Source organism: Rhinatrema bivittatum, chromosome 3 (genome assembly GCF_901001135.1).
Source record: "Rhinatrema bivittatum chromosome 3, aRhiBiv1.1, whole genome shotgun sequence".
In the NCBI taxonomy this organism is placed as follows: Eukaryota; Metazoa; Chordata; class Amphibia; order Gymnophiona; family Rhinatrematidae; genus Rhinatrema; species Rhinatrema bivittatum.
Window position 1 is genome coordinate 183,515,658 of NC_042617.1, and position 18,909 is coordinate 183,534,566.

The following is an 18,909-nucleotide window of genomic DNA, read 5'->3' on the forward strand; positions in this document are numbered from 1 at the left end:
CCAGGACTGCAGACTGCAGCATGGAGGCCGAGGACCAGGTATGGTGAGTGCAGCATGGAGGCCGGAGTCCCAGGAGAAGACCCCGCAGCATGGAGGCAGGATCCCCAGGAAAAGGCACATTAGCATGGAGGCAGCAGCAGCAGCATGAGATGAGATGAGATGAGACATCAGCATGGAGGCAGCAGCAGGATGAGACAAGATGAGATGAGACACCAGCATCAGGAGCAGGAGATGAAACATGATGAGAAGAAACAGCAGCTGGATCATGACTGGAGACGGCATCAAGGAGGCTGGAGTATGAGCAAAGCATTGAGGATGGCATTAGAAATAGTCAGCAGGACAACACTGGCAGACAGTAGACCATCCCCATCATCTAGCTATCGCAGGAACTCTATAGTTATGATGAGTCCAGCAGTCCTCTTCCATCTAGCCGGCACAGGAACTCTGTGCAATACACAGGAAATTATCCTAACCATGTCCATTTTTTAGCGCCAGTGCTATTTCTACTATATTTATAGCAATTGATGAATCTAGGCCTAACATAGTAACATAGTATCGACAGCAAAAAAAGACCAAATGGTCCATTTAGTCTGCCCAGCAGGTTTCTTATGGTAGTAACTGCTGCTCCATGCAGGTTATCTCCATGTTTCTGTTGAGGCTAGTAATATTAACAATCAAAACCAAGCACTTTCAACCCATAGCAAAATTACTGTTAAAATTCGTTACAGAGTTAGCAGCCTTCTTGATAATTCAGACATTGCTGGTTGAATGTGCTTTGCTTTTGGACAAGGCCGTAGAAGCAGTCCTGCGTTTTTCCTTAGTATCTGCATATCAGTAACCCAGACCATAAAACTCAGGATCTATCATTGGCTGTCATCTGAATCCTGTTCCCCTCCCCACCCCCCACCATCGAAGCAGAGAGTGATATTGCAGTTGCATCAAATTGATGAAAGCTAATTCGTTTAAGAGCAGTAATTCTCATGCCTTCTGTTAGGATAAGAAACTGCCGCTCCATGCAGGTTATCCCCATGCATCCTTTCCTTCATTTCCACCTGTAGCCTTCAGGGATCCACAGTGTTTATCTTATGCCTTTTTTAATTCATTTACTGTTTTTGTCTTCACCACCTCTTCCGAAAGACCATTCCAGGCATCCACCACCCTTCTTCATGAAAAAATATTTCCTTATGTTGCTTCTGAGTCTTCCCCCCTGGATTTTCATTTCATGACCCCTAGTTCTACTATTTACTTTCCAACAGAAATGGTACGAGGATCGTACATCATTAAAACCTTTCAAGTATCTGAAGGTCTGTATCGTATCTCCCTTGCACCTCCTGTCTTCCAGGGTATACATATTTAGATCTTTCAGCCTCTCCTCATAAGTCTTCTGATACAGACTTCACCCATTTTTGTTGCCCTTCTCTGGACCGCCTCCATCCTGTCTCTATCCTTTTTGAGATATGGTCTCCACAACTGAATATGGTACTCCAGGTGAGGCCTCACTAAGGACTTGTACAAGGGCAATATCACCTCCATTTTCTTATTTGTTATTCCGCTTTCTATGCAGCACAGCATTCTTCTGACTTTAGCTATCTCTTTATAATATTGTTTCACCACTTTCAGATCACCAAACACTAGCACTCCAAGGTTCTTGCTCCAGTCCATGCACATTAGTCTTACATCCCCCATCACATAAAGCTCTTTGGGATTACCGCACCCCAGATGCATGACTCTGCACTTCTTGGTATTGAAACCCAGCTGCCAGACTTCAACCATTCTTCCAGTTTTCTTAAATCACATTTCATTCTCTCTACTCCTTCAGGCATGTCCACTGTGTTGCAGATCTTAATATCATCCTCAAATACACAATTTTGCCTTCTATCCCTTCCTCAATGTCACTCACAAAGATATTGAACAGAACCAGTTTGTAATCCACTCCACCACCTTGGCGCAGAGTCCCAAGCTTCTCATTATATTAATGAGCCTCCTATGCGGAACTGTATCAAAAGCTTTGCTGAAATCCATAATAGTAAAACCATATTAATAAAAAGAATATTTCAATGTAGCTGATGAACAGAGAATCCAATAATTTAAAAATCTCATAAAATAGTTTTATAAATTGCCCAATGGATTAATAAAATATGTCAAAACTGCAGCACATCAAATAAAAACAAATAATTATACTAATAAGGATTAAAAATTATCCTGCTTATCATGGCTGGGATCTTTTGATTTCCATTCACTATGAGATTGTCATAGATTGGGGGAGGGATGCCACACAATCTTTATCCTCTCTGTCTCGCTCACACACTTACACATGTTCATTCTCTCACACACTCCCTCTCTCTAACACACACATTTTATCTCACACACACTCCCCTCTCACATACACACATATATGCAGGCTCTCTCTCTCACACACACACATGCTCTCTCTCCCTCACATATACACATAGGCTCTCATACACACACATACACACACAAATACACACATGCTGTTACTGACACACAGGTTCATACCCTCGCTCTCTTTTTCCCTAACACATATGCCCTCACACAGTCTTTCCCTCTCTAATATACACATGTTCTCACACAAGCTTACTCTCCCTAGTGTGCACACACATGCACATATGTGCTCACTCACTGGCACTCCCTCTTACACAAATATACATACACATGTGTTCACATCCTCTCTTTCACACACACACACAAGTACTGTCTCTTTCTCTCTCACACATGCACATGCTCACCCACAGGCTGTCTCCCCCACACACCCTATATATATATACACACACAGGATCTCTCATATATACATACCTTCTCTCTTTATCATCCAACACACACACTGTCTGTCACACAGAATCTCTCACTTACACACATGCTCTCACATAGGCTCTTCCCCTCACATGCACCTGCTCTAGCACAGGGTCTCTTTCCCTCTCCCATACACACACACACACACACATGCTCACACATAGGCTGTCTCTCACACCACATATATGCTTGCACACAGACTCTCTCTCTCTGTCACACACAAAAACACACAGACTCTCACACAGGCTCTCTCTCCCTAATACATGCATGCTCTCACTCAGGTTCGATGACACACACATATACACACACACACTCTCACACAGGCTTTCTCTCCCTAACACACACATAGAAACATAGAAATGACGGCAGAAGACCAAATGGCCCATCCAGTCTGCCCAGCAAGTTGCACACTTTTTTTTTTCTCATACTTATCTGTTACTCTTGGCTCTTAGTAAACTTTTGGTTCTATTTCCCTTCCACCCCCACCATTAATGTAGAGAGCAGTGTTGGAACTGCATCTAAGTGAAATATCTAGCTTAATTAGTTAGGGGTAGTAACCGCCGCAATAAGCAAGCTACACCCATGCTTATTTGTTTACCCAGACTATGTAATTCAGTCCTTGTTGGTTGTTGTCTGTATATAGATCCACTTTTCTTCATTCCCCCTGCCGTTGAAGCAGAGAGCTATGCTGGATATGCATTGAAAGTGAAGTATCAGACTTTCTCCCCTGCCGTTGAAACAGAGAGCTATGCTGGATATGCATTGAAAGTGAAGTATCAGGCTTATTTGGTTTGGGGTAGTAACCGCCGTAACAAGCAAGCTACTCCCCGCTTTTTTGTGAATGTAAATCCTTTTTTCCACATTTCCTCTTGCCGTTGAAGCTTAGAGCAATGTTGGAGTCTTAGGAGCAATGTTGGAGTCGCATTAACTGTGTGTATGTTTATTGAATAAGGGTATTATCTCCAGGTAGTAGCCGTCATTCCCGCGAGCCACCCACTCTTCATTCACGTCCTCTAGACTTTATGGATCCACAGTGTTTATCCCATGCCCCTTTGAAGTCCTTCACAGTTCTGGTCTTCACCACTTCCTCCGGAAGGGCATTCCAGGCATCCACCACCCTCTCCATGAAGAAATACTTCCTGACATTGGTTCTGAGTCTTCCTCCCTGGAGCTTCAAATAATGACCCCTGGTTCTGCTGATTTTTTTTTGACGGAAAAGGTTTGTCATTGTCTTTGGATCATTAAAACCTTTCAAGTTTCTGAAAGTCTGTATCATATCACCTCTGCTCCTCCTTTCCTCCAGGGTGTACATATTTAGATTCTTCAATCTTTCCTCATAAGTCATTTGATGAAGACCATCCACCTTTCTGGTCGCCCTTCTCTGGACCGCCTCCATCTTGTCTCTGTCTCTTTGGAGATACGGTCTCCAGAACTGAACACAGTACTCCAGGTGAGGCCTCACCAAGGACCTGTACAAGGACCTGTACAAGGGGATAATTACTTCCCTTTTCTTACTCAATATTCCTCTCTCTATGCAGCCCAGCATTCTTCTGGCTTTAGCTATCGCCTTGTCACATTGTTTCGCTGACTTCAGATCATTAGACACTATCACCCCAAGGTCTCTCTCCTGCTCCGTGCACATCAGCCTTTCTCCCCCCATCGAATACAGTTCATTCAGATTTCCACTCCCCATATGCATGACTTTGCACTTCTTGGCATTGAATCTCAGCTGCCATATCTTCGACCACTCTTCCAGCTTCCTTAAATCCCATCTCATTCTCTCCACTACTTCCGGCATGTCCACTCTGTTGCAGATCTTAGTGTCGTCTGCAAAAAGATAAACCTTACGTTCTATCCTGTCTGCAATGTCGCTCACAAAGATATTGAGCAGGACCGGTCCTAACACCGATCCTTGCGGTACACCGCTTAAAACCGCTCTCTCTTCAGAGAGAGTTCCATTTACCATCACACATTGTCTTCTGTCCGTCAACCAGTTTGCAATCCAGGCCACCAACTCGGCACTCACTCCTAAGTTTCTCATTTTATTCACCAGTCTCCTGTGCGGGACTGTATCAAAAGCTTTTCTGAAATCCAAATAGATGACATTGAGTGCTCTTCCATGATCCAATTCCTTGGTTACCCAGTCAAAAAGGTCAATCAGATTTGTCTGACAGGATCTTCCCCTGGTGAATCCATGCTGCCTCTGGTCCAGCAATTCTCCCGACTGTAGATAGTTAACTATTCTCTCTTTCAACAGTGACTCCATTACTTTTCCCACCACCGAAGTGAGTCTAACTGGTATGTAATTACCAGCCTCTTCTCTGTTCGCACTCTTGTGAAGTGGGACCACCACTGCTCTTCTCCAATCACTCAGCACCACTCCCGTTTCTAGGGATCTATTGAACAGGTCACACAGCGGACCTGCCAGCACATCTCTGAGCTCCCTCAGTATCCTGGGATGAACTTCATCAGGCCCCCATGGCTTTGTCCACTTTCAGTTTCTCCAGCTCTTCCCATACATTTTCTACTGTAAATGGAGTTATCCCAGGACAAGCAGGATGCTAGTCCTCACATATAGGTGACATCACTGACGGAGCCTTAGTGCGGGAAAACTTTCTGTCAAAGTTTCTAGAAACTTTCGACTGGCCCTGTGAGGCCACTGAGCAAGCCCAGCATGCCATGATATTCTCTGCCGCAGGGGTCTCTCTTCAGTCTTTGTTTTTCCGCGCTGCTACGGGCATCACGGGACAGGAGCCATTGCGAGTTTCTCACAACATTCTCTGATTGAAAAGTCACAGATTTTTCAATATTCTCTCTCATAGAAGTCTCTCGGGGGGGTTTTTCCACCGGCTGGTGAGTACCTCGGTCTCGATTTCTCATCTTTGAAAAATAATTTTTTTCTCACGAGTTCCCATTCTTTTTCGACGGCTGTCGATAAAAAACAATGGCTACGGGCTTTAAAAAATGCCCCATATGCAATAGAACCATGTCGATCACTGACCCACATCTTGAATGTGTTCTGTGTCTCAGTGAAAAACACGACGTGAACACTTGTCCCAAATGCGCTAGATGACGGCGAAGGGGCGAAAAGCTAGGCAGGAAAAAATGGAACATTTGTTCCAGCTACAACTGATTCCTTCCCCTTCAAAATCATCAAGGTCGTCTCCGGCCGGAGCGACTAAGCGAGCATTACTTAAAAAATCTCGTCCGGATGGATCGGGTGATCATCCGTCCTCGCTATTGTCCACAGCATCGACGAAGTCGGCCGACCAGCCCAAATTAAAGCATCGCCATCGGCATCGTCGTCTGTCAACGTCCGCATCAACGCCCCAAGAGGAATCGACAGCAAAGTGGCCACGGACCCAAGAAATATCGGTCCCCTCAACACCTGGGCCTTTTCCACCATCGATGCCAGATCCTCCGCAGACCTGTGCACAGGATGCATCATCGCATCCTCCGCCACCGCTTACAACTGCTCTGGTTCCATCAGTTATACAGCTGGAATTGTCTGATCTCATCAGACAAGCGGTTCTTCAAGCTTTCAAGGATCAAACAACTCCGGCGATCCTGCCAATGCCGATGCAACCAGCATCGATGCCGGTTGTATTACCGATGCCGGTGGGCCCACCGATGCCGGTGTACTTGTTGGCACCGAGGTCAACACATATGCTCTCACACAGGCTTTTTCTCCCTAACACACACACACAAGCTCACACACATGCTCTCTCTCTCTCTCACACACACACACACACACATAAAGGCTTGCATACAGAGTCTCTCACTCTCACACACAGGCTCACTCACACACACATCTACACACATGCGCTCACTCACTCACACATAGGCTCATATAAGCCCTCTCTCTTTCTCTAACATGTGCTGTCATACAGTCTTTCCCTCCATAATATACACATGCTCTCACACAGGCTCTCTCTCCGTAGCACACATATACACACACACACAAACATATGCTCACATATTGGTTCTCTCTTCCTCTCACTCATACAGACATACACACACGTTCACATACAGGTTCTCTCTTTCACACATACATACATGCTCACATACAGGTTCTCTCACTCCCCTACATACACATATGCTCTCATACAGGCTCTCTCTCTCACACACACACACAAGCTTTGTCTCAACCACAGAGACATACTTTCATACACACTCATTCAGAAGGTCCACACACACACACGCTCTGGCCTCCCTCTCTCTTCTGGTCCTCTTCTTCAGATGCCATCGGGATGGAGTCTGCTGAAGGCCACTGGGTCCTCTGCTCCGCTCCCTGTTTCTCTTCTTCAGCTGCTCTGGAATGGGCTCCATGGCGGCTTATCAGACCTAATCTGTGATGACCTGCCAGGTCTTTTACTTGGCCTGCCAAGCCTCTCTCTTCAGCCTGACTTCAGCCTGATTACAGTGCCAGGAAAAATAGTGGAAAGTGTTCTAAACATCAAAATCATAGAACATATAGAAAGACTTGGTTTAATGGAACAAAGTCAGCATGGCTTTACCCAGGGCAAGTCTTGCCTCACAAATCTGCTTCACTTTTTTGAAGGAGTTAATAAACATGTGGATAAAGGTGAACCGGTAGATATAGTATACTTGGATTTTTAGAAGGCGTTTGACAAAGTTCCTCATGAGAGGCTTCTAGGAAAAGTAAAAAGTCATGGGATAGGTGGTGATGTCCTTTCATGGATTGCAAACTGGCTAAAAGACAGAAAACAGAGAGTAGGATTAAATGGACAATTTTCTCAGTGGAAGGGAGTGGACAGTGGAGTGCCTCAGGGATCTGTATTGGGACCCTTACTTTTCAATATATTTATAAATGATCTGGAAAGAAATACGACGAGTGAGATAATCAAATTTGCAGATGACACAAAATTGTTCAGAGTAGTTAAATCACAAGCAGATTGTGATAAATTGTAGGAAGACCTTGTGAGACTGGAAAATTGGGCATCCAAATGGCAGATGAAATTTAATGTGATGCATATAGGGAAAAATAACCCATGCTATAATTACACAATGTTGGGTTCCATATTAGGTGCTACAACCCAAGAAAGAGATCTAGGCGTCATGGTGGATAACACATTGAAATCGTCAGTTCAGTGTGCTGCAGCAGTCAAAAAAAGCAAACAGAATGTTGGGAATTATTAGGAAGGGAATGGTGAATAAAACGGAAAATGTCATAATGCCTCTGTATCGCTCCATGGTGAGACCGCACCTTGAATACTGTGTACAATTCTGGTCACCACATCTCAAAAAAGATATAATTGCGATGGAGAAGGTACAGAGAAGGGCTACCAAAATGATAAGGGGAATGGAACAACTTCCCTACGAGGAGGTTAGGACTTTTCAGCTTGGAGAAGAGACGACTGAGGGGGGATATGATAGAGGTGTTTAAAATCATGAGAGGTCTAGAACGGGTGGATGTGAATCGGTTATTTACTCTTTCGGATAGTAGAAAGACTAGGGGGCACTCCATGAAGTTAGCATGGGGCACATTTAAAACTAATCGGAGAAAGTTCTTTTTTACTCAACGCACAATTAAACTCTGGAATTTGTTACCAGAGGATGTGGTCAGTGCAGTTATTATAGCTGTGTTTAAAAAAGGATTGGATAAGTTCTTGGAGGAGAAGTCCATTACCTGCTATTAAGTTCACTTAGAGAATAGCCACTGACATTAGCAATGGTAACATGGAATAGACTTAGTTTTTGGGTACTTGCCAGGTTCTTATGGCCTGGATTGGCCACTGTTGGAAACAGGATGCTGGGCTTGATGGACACTTGGTCTGACCCAGTATGGCATTTTCTTATGTTCTTATGTCAGCAGGATGTGGTCCACTGGCAGGTGTCAGGTCCCCTCTCTCCTTCAGCACAACAGTGATGCAGTGTTTCTCCTCGCTCCAAATTCCACCCATGCTCATGGTGTGGACAGCAGCAGGAGTCACATTGTAAGCAACATTATCTCCTGCTCCCGTGGAGCCAGTCTCGTGGTAAGAGATTGCCTCTTCTGAGACAGGAGATGACTTTCGTTTAAACATGATTTCTGCTACCGGCTGAGGGAGAAGTGGATTTAAGTATGATTTGGCAGTTTTAATTGCACTGTATCTCAGCATCAGATGAGGCAGGGGTTTAGATTATCTCTGCCTGATCTGATGTATAAAATTGGGGTGGCAAAGTAGTGGCAAATAATTTTTTGGGGTGACACTTGCTACCCTAAACTGACACATATAAAATGGAAAGTTTAAATGTGTTGGGGTGACTCACATTGAAGAAATGCAATAAGATTTTTAAAGCATCTTGAAAATAGTATAAAATAGGTCAAACACATTGATTAATGTCTGTTATGAAAATGTATGCATCAAGAACAGCCTTGCAAATATAGATGTTAAAAAATATAATATTCAATTCTTTCTGTGCTTGTACATAGTCAGTCTATGGATTGCAAAATGATATTCGAAGTCACAGTCCAACCCACATACCAGTGCCAGAATCAAAGCCACCAACAGAAGATGAATTACACCAACAGGTTTGAAAAACTTTGAGATCTGCATTTATTTTGTTTTGTAAAAAAATGAAATTGAAAGTAATAGAATTTAATCAAAAAAGATAGGAAATAAACTCCAATTGTAAGAGTCCATATTCTAGGGATGTGATTCGTTTTTTGACGATTTAAAAAATCGTCCAATATATTTTAAATCGTCAAAAATCGTTAGAGGCGCGATACAATAGGAATTCCCCCGATTTATCGTCAAAAATCGGGGGAAGGGGGAGGGCGGGAAAACCGGCACACTAAAACAACCCTAAAACCCACCCCGACCCTTTAAAATAAATCCCCCACCCTCCCGAACCCCCCCAAAATGTTTTAAATTACCTGGGGTCCAGTGGGGGAGGGGGGTCCCGGTGTGATCTTCCACTCTCGGGCCACGGCTGCGTTAATAGAAATGGCGCCGGCGCTACCTTTGCCCTGTCATATGACAGGATACAATACTCCTGGCAATTATCTAATACATCACAAAACAATCAATATTTAATAATATATAGTGACATATAAATATATTTTTCTCAATCTTTATTCATGAAAAATTATTTAAAAACATCCCAAACAACATTTCTTCAAATTTACCCCGGATCACCAAACATTTAAAAATATCACCATACTCATTCATATCTCATACATACTACATCCCACTCACACATATTCTACTGCATAAAAAATTGTTTACAAATTTTTAACAATTCACATTAGATGCATGAGAACATCTTTCCACATTATCAATTCTTAATTATATTTCATTTATAAGCAGAGTTCAATTCCACAAAATTTTTTCTTCGTTCCCAGAACGCCAATGCTCTAATTCATCTTCATCCTCTCAACATGTTTCGCCTTTCCCCAGGCTTCTTCAGGAGAACTTCTGAGGAATCTCCTACTGCTTATGTATCCTCAACAACTATCCAAAGGATTTATTCATCTACAAACATTTCACAAATTTGATTAATATCTTTAAAATACATTTTACTCTCAACATCTTTTCTAAATTTACTTTTAAGTATTTCACCACAAGCTATTTTACCTGAACGTCCCAAACACCTTTTCTCAGACGTACAACCAGATGTATCCCCGACTCTTATTTCGCATCGTCTTGCAAATTTAAATGTTTCTCACATTTTATATACCTAAAGTGAAGTAAATCAGGATCATAACTTCCAAGATTCTAATCATCTTATTTTACACAAGCATAGCTTACGCAAAAGAGAAACCTTACCTTTTCAAATTTCAGCGAAAAAGCACCGCCACCAAAACTCAAAGAAACGCCGCCATCGAGTGAATCAACGGAAGTATACCTTACGTCTTCCTCCAACCTTTTAAACTTGTCTACACCAATCAGAGAGGTCTATTCATCAAGACTCCACCCCCATATTCACCCACCAAATCCAAACCTATCAGCACTGTTTATCCAAACATCTCAAACTCATACCCATCCTTGAAATTCAAAGACATACCGCCCAATCAATTTTGTCATTCAGTCCCTTAGGCCACATAGTTCCTAATGTAAAAATCCATCGCTGCTCCGTTCGCAACAATGTCTTATTAACATTTCCTCCACGTCTATTATGTATCTCCTGTAATACAAAGAAACGAAGTTCTTCCACTGAGTGTTGATAATAACGCCAATCTTTTACAAGTGGGGCTGTCTCTACCTGATTTCGAATCCTACTACAATGCTCAAGTATTCGAAGTTTAATCATTCTTGATGTTTTCCCCACATAAAAAAGCCCACATGGGCACTGAACTATATATACCACTGACCGTGTTTGACATGTTGTAATATTTCTCAAAAAGAATTTTTTCCCGGAGACTGGATGAACAAAAGATTTGATTGATAAAGAAAGTTTACATACACTACACTTCGAACAAGGATAATGACCACCAATACCATTGTCTTTCTTCTCTTCAACTCCTAAATCCGAGTGTACCAAAATATCTTTGAGATTCCTAGATCTTTTAAATGAAAACATCGGAAAATGTTTTCCGATGTTTTCATTTAAAAGATCTAGGAATCCAAAAGATTGGATTGATAAAGAAAGTTTACATACACTACACTTCGAACAAGGATAATGACCACCAATACCATTGTCTTTCTTCTCTTCAACTCCTAAATCCGAGTGTACCAAAATATCTTTGAGATTCCTAGATCTTTTAAATGAAAACATCGGAAAATGTTTTCCGATGTTTTCATTTAAAACATCGGAAAATGTTTTCCGATGCTTTCATTTAAAAGATCTAGGAATCTCAAAGATATTTTGGTACACTCGGATTTAGGAGTTGAAGAGAAGAAAGACAATGGTATTGGTGGTCATTATCCTTGTTCGAAGTGTAGTGTATGTAAACTTTCTTTATCAATCCAATCTTTTGTTCATCCAGTCTCCGGGAAAAAATTCTTTTTGAGAAATATTACAACTTGTCAAACACGGTCAGTGATATATATTGTTTATTGCCAATGTGGGCTTTTTTATGTGGGGAAAACATCAAGAATGATTAAACTTCGAATACTTAGCATTGTAGTAGGATTCGAAATCAGGTAGAGACAGCCCCACTTGTAAAACATTGGCGTGATTATCAACACTCAGTGGAAGAACTTCGTTTCTTTGTATTACAGGAGATACATAATAGGCGTGGAGGAAATGTTAATAAGACATTGTTGCGAACGGAGCAGCGATGGATTTTTACATTAGGAACTATGTGGCCTAAGGGACTAAATGACAAAATTGATTGGGCGGTATGTCTTTGAATTTCAAGGATGGGTATGAGTTTGAGATGTTTGGATAAACAGTGCTGATAGGTTTGGATTTGGTGGGTGAATATGGGGGTGGAGTCTTGATGAATAGACCTCTCTGATTAGTGTAGACAAGTTTAAAAGGTTGGAGGAAGACGTAAGGTATACTTCCGTTGATTCACTCGATGGCGGCGTTTCTTTGAGTTTTGGTGGCGGTGCTTTTTCGCTGAAATTTGAAAAGGTAAGGTTTCTCTTTTGCGTAAGCTATGCTTGTGTAAAATAAGATGATTAGAATCTTGGACGTTATGATCCTGATTTACTTCACTTTAGGTATATAAAATGTGAGATACATTTAAATTTGCAAGACGATGCGAAATAAGAGTCGGGGATACATCTGGTTGTACGTCTGAGAAAAGGTGTTTGGGACGTTCAGGTAAAATAGCTTGTGGTGAAATACTTAAAAGTAAATTTAGAAAAGATGTTGAGAGTAAAATGTATTTTAAAGATATTAATCAAATTTGTGAAATGTTTGTAGATGAATAAATCCTTTGGATAGTTGTTGAGGATACATAAGCAGTAGGAGATTCCTCAGAAGTTCTCCTGAAGAAGCCTGGGGAAAGGCGAAACATGTTGGGAGGATGAAGATGAATTAGAGCATTGGCGTTCTGGGAACGAAGAATACATTTTATGGAATTGAACTCTCTCTGCTTATAAATGAAATATAATTAAGAATTGATAATGTGGAAAGATGTTCTCATGCATCTAATGTGAATTGTTAAACATTTGTAAACAATTTTTTATGCAGTAGAATATGTGTGAGTGGGATGTAGTATGTATGAGATATGAATGAGTATGGTGATATTTTTAAATGTTTGGTGATCCAGGGTAAATTTGAAGAAATGTTGTTTGGGATGTTTTTTAATAATTTTTCATATATAAAGATTGAGAAAAATATATTTATATGTCACTATATATTATTGAATAGTGTCATATGACAGGGCAAAGGTAGCGCCGGCGCCATTTTGGTTCCTGTCCCCCGACGTCATGAGTGCAGGAGATCGCTCCCGGACCCCCGCTGGACCCCCAGGGACTTTTGGTCAGCTTGGGGGGGCCTCCTGACCCCCACAAGACTTGCCAAAAGTCCAGCAGGGGTCCGGGAGCCATACGGCCAGCGCCATACGGCCGGCGCCATTTTGCAATACGGCAGGAGGTCGCTCCCGGACCCCCGCTGGACTTTTGGCAAGTCTTGTGGGGGTCAGGAGGCCCCCCCAAGCTGGCCAAAAGTCCCTGGGGGTCCAGCGGGGGTCCAGGAGCGATCTCCTGCGCTCGTGACGTCGGGGGACAGGAACCAAAATAGCGCGGCGCCATTTCTATTAACGCAGCCGTGGCCCGAGAGTAGAAGATCACACAGGGACCCCCCCACTGGACCCCAGGTAATTTAAAACATTTTGGGGGGGTTCGGGAGGGTGGGGGATTTATTTTAAAGGGTCGGGGTGGGTTTTAGGGTTGTTTTACTGTGCCGGTTTTCCCGCCCTCCCCCGATTTACGATTTAAACGATTAAAAAAACAAAACAAAACCGCGACGATCAGATTTCCTCCCCCCCCCAGCCAAAATCAATCGTTAAGACGATCGATCACACGATTCACATCTCTACCATATTCTATACATGACATCAGTATGTCTATAGTAAAGTACTGGTGTAACTATCCAAAAAATGTGTTTGAGTTGAACAAATGTGTTTGAAAACCAAATGGAATTCATTTTAATTTCATTTATGGAAAGATAATTGAGGATTTACTGTACATATATGTTGTTGGCAACATTATTCAGTGCTGCATTGATTTACTGGAGTTTTCTTAGGCAATCCATAGTGACTTCATTGATTTCACAGTGAATCCAAGAGAAGCCCAGAAAATCAGCATGACACCTTACTAGAATCATTAAAAAATATTACATAGTCAAAATGACTTCTTTTTTCATCATCATATTATATATAATTATTTTGAATTTCAAGTATTCAAATTAGTATAAAATGAAAAATAAATATTCAAGATTGAGGGAATGGGCCCCTGATGTTATAAAAAACCACTTTCAATTGAGTTCAACAAATTGTACAGCAGGGGATTTTGAAGGCTGGTTGTTTAAAATCTGAAATCAGATTTTAGAATTCTTTATAATGAATGGTAGTTTAAAATGAAAATCAGCCAGCTAGTTTTAGATTTTAACTTTTTTATAGGTTAAACTAGAGTTTTCTTCATTCTTGTATATTTCTGCTACAAAAGTGGACACACATGTTTCAGTATACACAAATATTCCAATAAAAGAAAACACATACTTTATCAAGTGGGAAAAAAATATATAATGTATGTGTAATAAACCCAATTTATATTAGGAGGCACATATTTTATAAAATAAATGCAAGTATATTGTTTTGAAAATACTAACTTGTGAGCATACTTGAAACCACCAAATCGTTGACATATCCACTAGTTCACTCATTCCATCTCTTCACCTAGATCCTCTAGAACTTCACTCTGAGCCCCTACCAGTTCACCCAAACCTTCCACCCAAAATCTACAGACAACAGATGTGGGTAGGGTTGTCTGATTTCACTTGTGGGAGTATACAAAAAAGTCTGGTAATGATGGACTCGCTACCTGGGTAACATCAAGCTAGGTTGAAAGAACATTGCACAAATCTCATCTTTGTGTGAGTTTCCTCACTCCGAAGGTCATCAAATCTTCACAAGAGAGCACTGTTCTGTTCGTACATCTCACTTTGAATGTCAAAGTGGCCCCTAACTCCTACACTAATACCTAAACCTCACCTCGAGTTACTAGGTGGACCTCCTATAGAGATATAAATACCTACCTAGTATGAGGGCATTATGGCTAGTCTCTCTCTCTCTCTCTCATAGCTAAGCTGGATCTCCAGCAGCTTAAAATGGTTCCCCCCAAGTACAAAAAAGTTATCACAGTTTGCACTAATACCTGTGTTAAGTTAACCAGATACATAGTGCCACCCACAAATTGGCTGCTTAAAAGATAGCTGGATAAGTGACTTATCCAACTGTCTAGTGCCACTTATTTTCAGCTATCCAGCACTAAACATGCTTTCAATATCAGGCCCCAAATGTTTGCAGTTTTAGCTAGTATACATTTATATATATATAACATATAAAAATGTATAAATATATATAAAACATAAAATGCACTATTATCAAAAATCCCTTATAAGATACTAAAGTACACATGTAAAACAACTCCCTCCTCATATTATACTAACTGTGACAACTCTTAAATTAGAAAAATTTCTGAAAACAATTTTCTTAAAAAATGTGAAAATATTTTGTGCTGGTATGGCGTGTGGCAGGGCCGTGTGTGCCGGTATCGCGTGTGGCAGGGCCTCATCGCATGTGATAAGGCCCTACCACTCGTATTACCGGCACATCGCACAATGAAGACCCTATTAGTTACTTACCTGGTCAGCGCTGAATATCAGACCCTTCTAGTCTAATTCATATCTTTATTATAACAATATTTCTGTAAATACAGGGTTTTTAATTATTCTTTCAATGAAAATGTTAAAATAAAAACTTCAGTGAAGGATCCAGAATGGGAGGCAAGTGTACCTCCCTTAGCTCCAAGCTACACCCTTCATCCCTACCCACTCTCTCCTTCCTAACCCCAGTCCTCCTTTTTCTCCTTTCCAACTTACATTCCAGGTATGTTTACTCGCCACAATACCCTATTCCTAGTACTCTCTCAAATACACATCCACCCCTGGCACCAATCCCTTCTTTCATACCTGCCCTTGGCTCTGATTCTATATACCTCTCTCTTTCACACACACACACACTCAACAGTAAATTCCCTCTCATCCACAATTCTCCAGAGTTGATCCCCTTTAGTGCTCTTCTCAGCCTATCCTCTCTGTCATCTGAAACAGATCCACTCTAACTTTCCCCTCTTTCATTCCCTGATACCCCGAGCCAATTCCTAAGATCCCCACAGCTGAACCCCTCTCTCAGTCCATCTAATGCTTCCTCTTGCTATCTAGTACACACAGTTTGTGCAGCTAGCTCTGCAGTACACCAGCCATAGCCCCAAACTGCTCCTAAAGCACAATATAACCAATACCATGGTCCTTACTACTGCCACCATTGCTACCAAGACATAAAATGTCTCTGCGCCTCTGTCCACAGCACACCTGATACAGTCTGCCTCTACAGTTGCTGATGCTACTGCAATTGGCACAACCTTATTGCTCTATAATGCAAGCTTCTTTAGCTCCTAGTGCACTTTCACATGACCTGCAAGGTATCAGTATCTTCCATTAGAGGCTGCACAAGATGTCAGTGGTTCCCAGACAGAAAGTGGGTATATATTAGAGATGTGCATTTGGGAGAAACAAAATAGGAAATAACAATGAAATTTCATATTTCGTTTCATTTCATTATCAAAACAAACAGATTAAAAAGCTGACAAAATTTAGTTTTTCACCTTTCATTTTGAGAACCGTAAAAAAAAAAAAAAAAAGGCCCCATCAGGCCTAGGCCCAGGCCCGAGGCCGGGGCCTTGCCTAGAGATAGGTTATGGCACGACTTAGGGGCCGCAAAATACATCCGAGTATGATGCCAGAATCTCGGCCTAATCTAAGGTCCAATGCCAGGGAATAGGCAGAGATCCAAGCAAAGGCCCAGGCCCCAAATATTTTACCAGGACTGGTTTTCAGACCTGCTTACCTGATCCAATGATTCAGCCCAACGGCTGTGTCCCAATGCCTGGGCCTCAACCTAGACCAAGTCCCGGGAGCTGGCCCGACACCAGGGCCTGGTCTGGAGACCAGATCCCAATAGCTGGGCTCATTCTGGAGACTGAGTCCTGATGCCTGGGCTTCGGTTTGGACCCAGGCCTGATGCCTGGGCCCAACCTGGAGGCCAGGTCCCAATGTTTGGGCCTGAGCCTAGGACCAAACCCAGGCCCAGGGCCAATGCCATAGCCCAATCCAGAGACCAGTTCACTGACGCCTGGGCCTTGGCCCAAACCCAGACCCAATGCTAGAACCTCACCAAAACTGAGGCCCTGTCCAGGCTTGGATCCAGGTTGAGGCCGTAATGTTGGGATCCAGCCTCTGGGTTGGGCTCCAGATCAGGCCTGGGTCTAGGCATCAGGGCCCAGTCTCTAGACCGGGCCCTGGCATTGGGCCTGGGTCCAGGCCTGAGCTGAGGCTGAGACCCAGGTGTCAGAACATGGCCTCCAAGTGAGGCCCCAACATTGGGCCTGGGCTGAGAATGAGCTCCCAGAATTTGAACTAGGCCCTGTCAACCTTTGCTTTGTGTAATGCCTAGGCCCAAGTTGCAGCATCCTACCATGGCCTACTCCTACGGAAGGCCGAGGCTTCGGCCTGAGCCTAGGTCTCATCAGTGGATCCCCCTGTACAGGGTAAGTTGGGGCCGAGGAAGATCCTGGCCCCAGCATTTTTGTGAGTGGTAAGGATGAGTAGTAAGGATGGGCAGCCTCAGGAGACCCCATTTCTTTTTTATGTTTTTGGAGTGCTTATCTTTTTTAATGTTTTTTTTTAATTTTGCAAGCTAAAGAAAATTAAATAAGCATTAAACAAAACTAAATTCATACAAAAAAAACCACCCCAATAATGAAATAAAAAATGAAACAAAATGTTTACCCCTGTGCACCCCATGTATTATAATAGGATACATAGACTAATAAGTTGATATTAAAGTTTATCTTAGGGAATTAGAGATTTAAATTAAGAAAAATCATATGCATCCATCAGGTCTGCTCAAGCTGCCAACAGTTAATCTTAGCCTTATAAATTTATATAAAGGAAAAGCTAACCAAATGAAGGAAAAAAATTGTTGATGTCATTGTTTTGCCTTCAATTTACAGATAAAGTTTTGGCAAATTCAGTTAGATAGACATCGATTAAAAATGTCAAAGGTTGCAGATAGGTAAGTACTATATATATAAAATCTGTTTTGTAAAATATAAATTTTGGTAGGGTCTGCACGGGAAAATTGTATTTTATTTTGGTTTTTTTTTTTTTTATTTACGCATGTAAAATATGTTTTTTGTGCTGACATATGTATGCATATAAAATCTATTTTATGTGCATAAATATGATTTTATGAATATAAAACATTATGGGTCTGATTTTCAAAAGCATTTTGTATGCTTAAAACTGGGTTTTACATATGTAAATATATTTTACTTGTGTTAAGTAGGCTTCTGAAAATTGGTACAATATATGCCATTGAATTGTCAGTAGATTTTACCCACATTAACTGCACTTAAAGCATGTAAATGGCTTTTGAAAATTGTTTCAATAGTATGTTATATTTACGAGTAGCTCCTTTGAAAATTCATCAGTATGTGTGTAAAGTAACCAAACAAAACAAATGCACATCCCTAAATACTAATAGTAAATATTATGACTAAAAGAAGAGCTTCAATAGTTACCAGATATGGTTCAATATGCACAAAAACACAAGAGAAACTCTATTCTTTTATCAAAACACTACTAGTATGTCTTCTAATTAAGAGGCAAAATAATCGCTTTCAAAAGTCCTCCATCTCCTTTATAATTTTATGAAAAAAACTGCATTTTTTAAACCTCAACAGTAATAAATAATTAACAGAACACAATGCTGCATAAATAATAAATGTAATACTTTGATTTGTTGACCAGAAAAGTCAGAGTTAGTCAAATGGTCTGTTTTCACTGTTTGCTAAACTTCACATTTTTCATTGAATTTACAGTATTTGACATATGTGATCTAAGCTCAGTATTGCA

At 41.5% G+C, this 18,909-nt stretch overlaps 1 protein-coding gene across 3 annotated transcripts in view; it reads left to right on the forward strand.

Annotated features, from left to right (window-relative positions):
- Positions 1-18,909, forward strand: part of RGS7 (regulator of G protein signaling 7) — an 883,903-nt gene that overhangs the window by 751,751 nt on the left and 113,243 nt on the right. For all 3 annotated transcript variants that reach the window (XM_029594021.1, XM_029594023.1, XM_029594022.1), the window contains 2 exons: positions 9,248-9,346; positions 18,006-18,067. In XM_029594021.1, the coding sequence (XP_029449881.1) occupies positions 9,248-9,346; positions 18,006-18,067 (161 nt within the window). The remainder of the gene's footprint in view (positions 1-9,247; positions 9,347-18,005; positions 18,068-18,909) is intronic.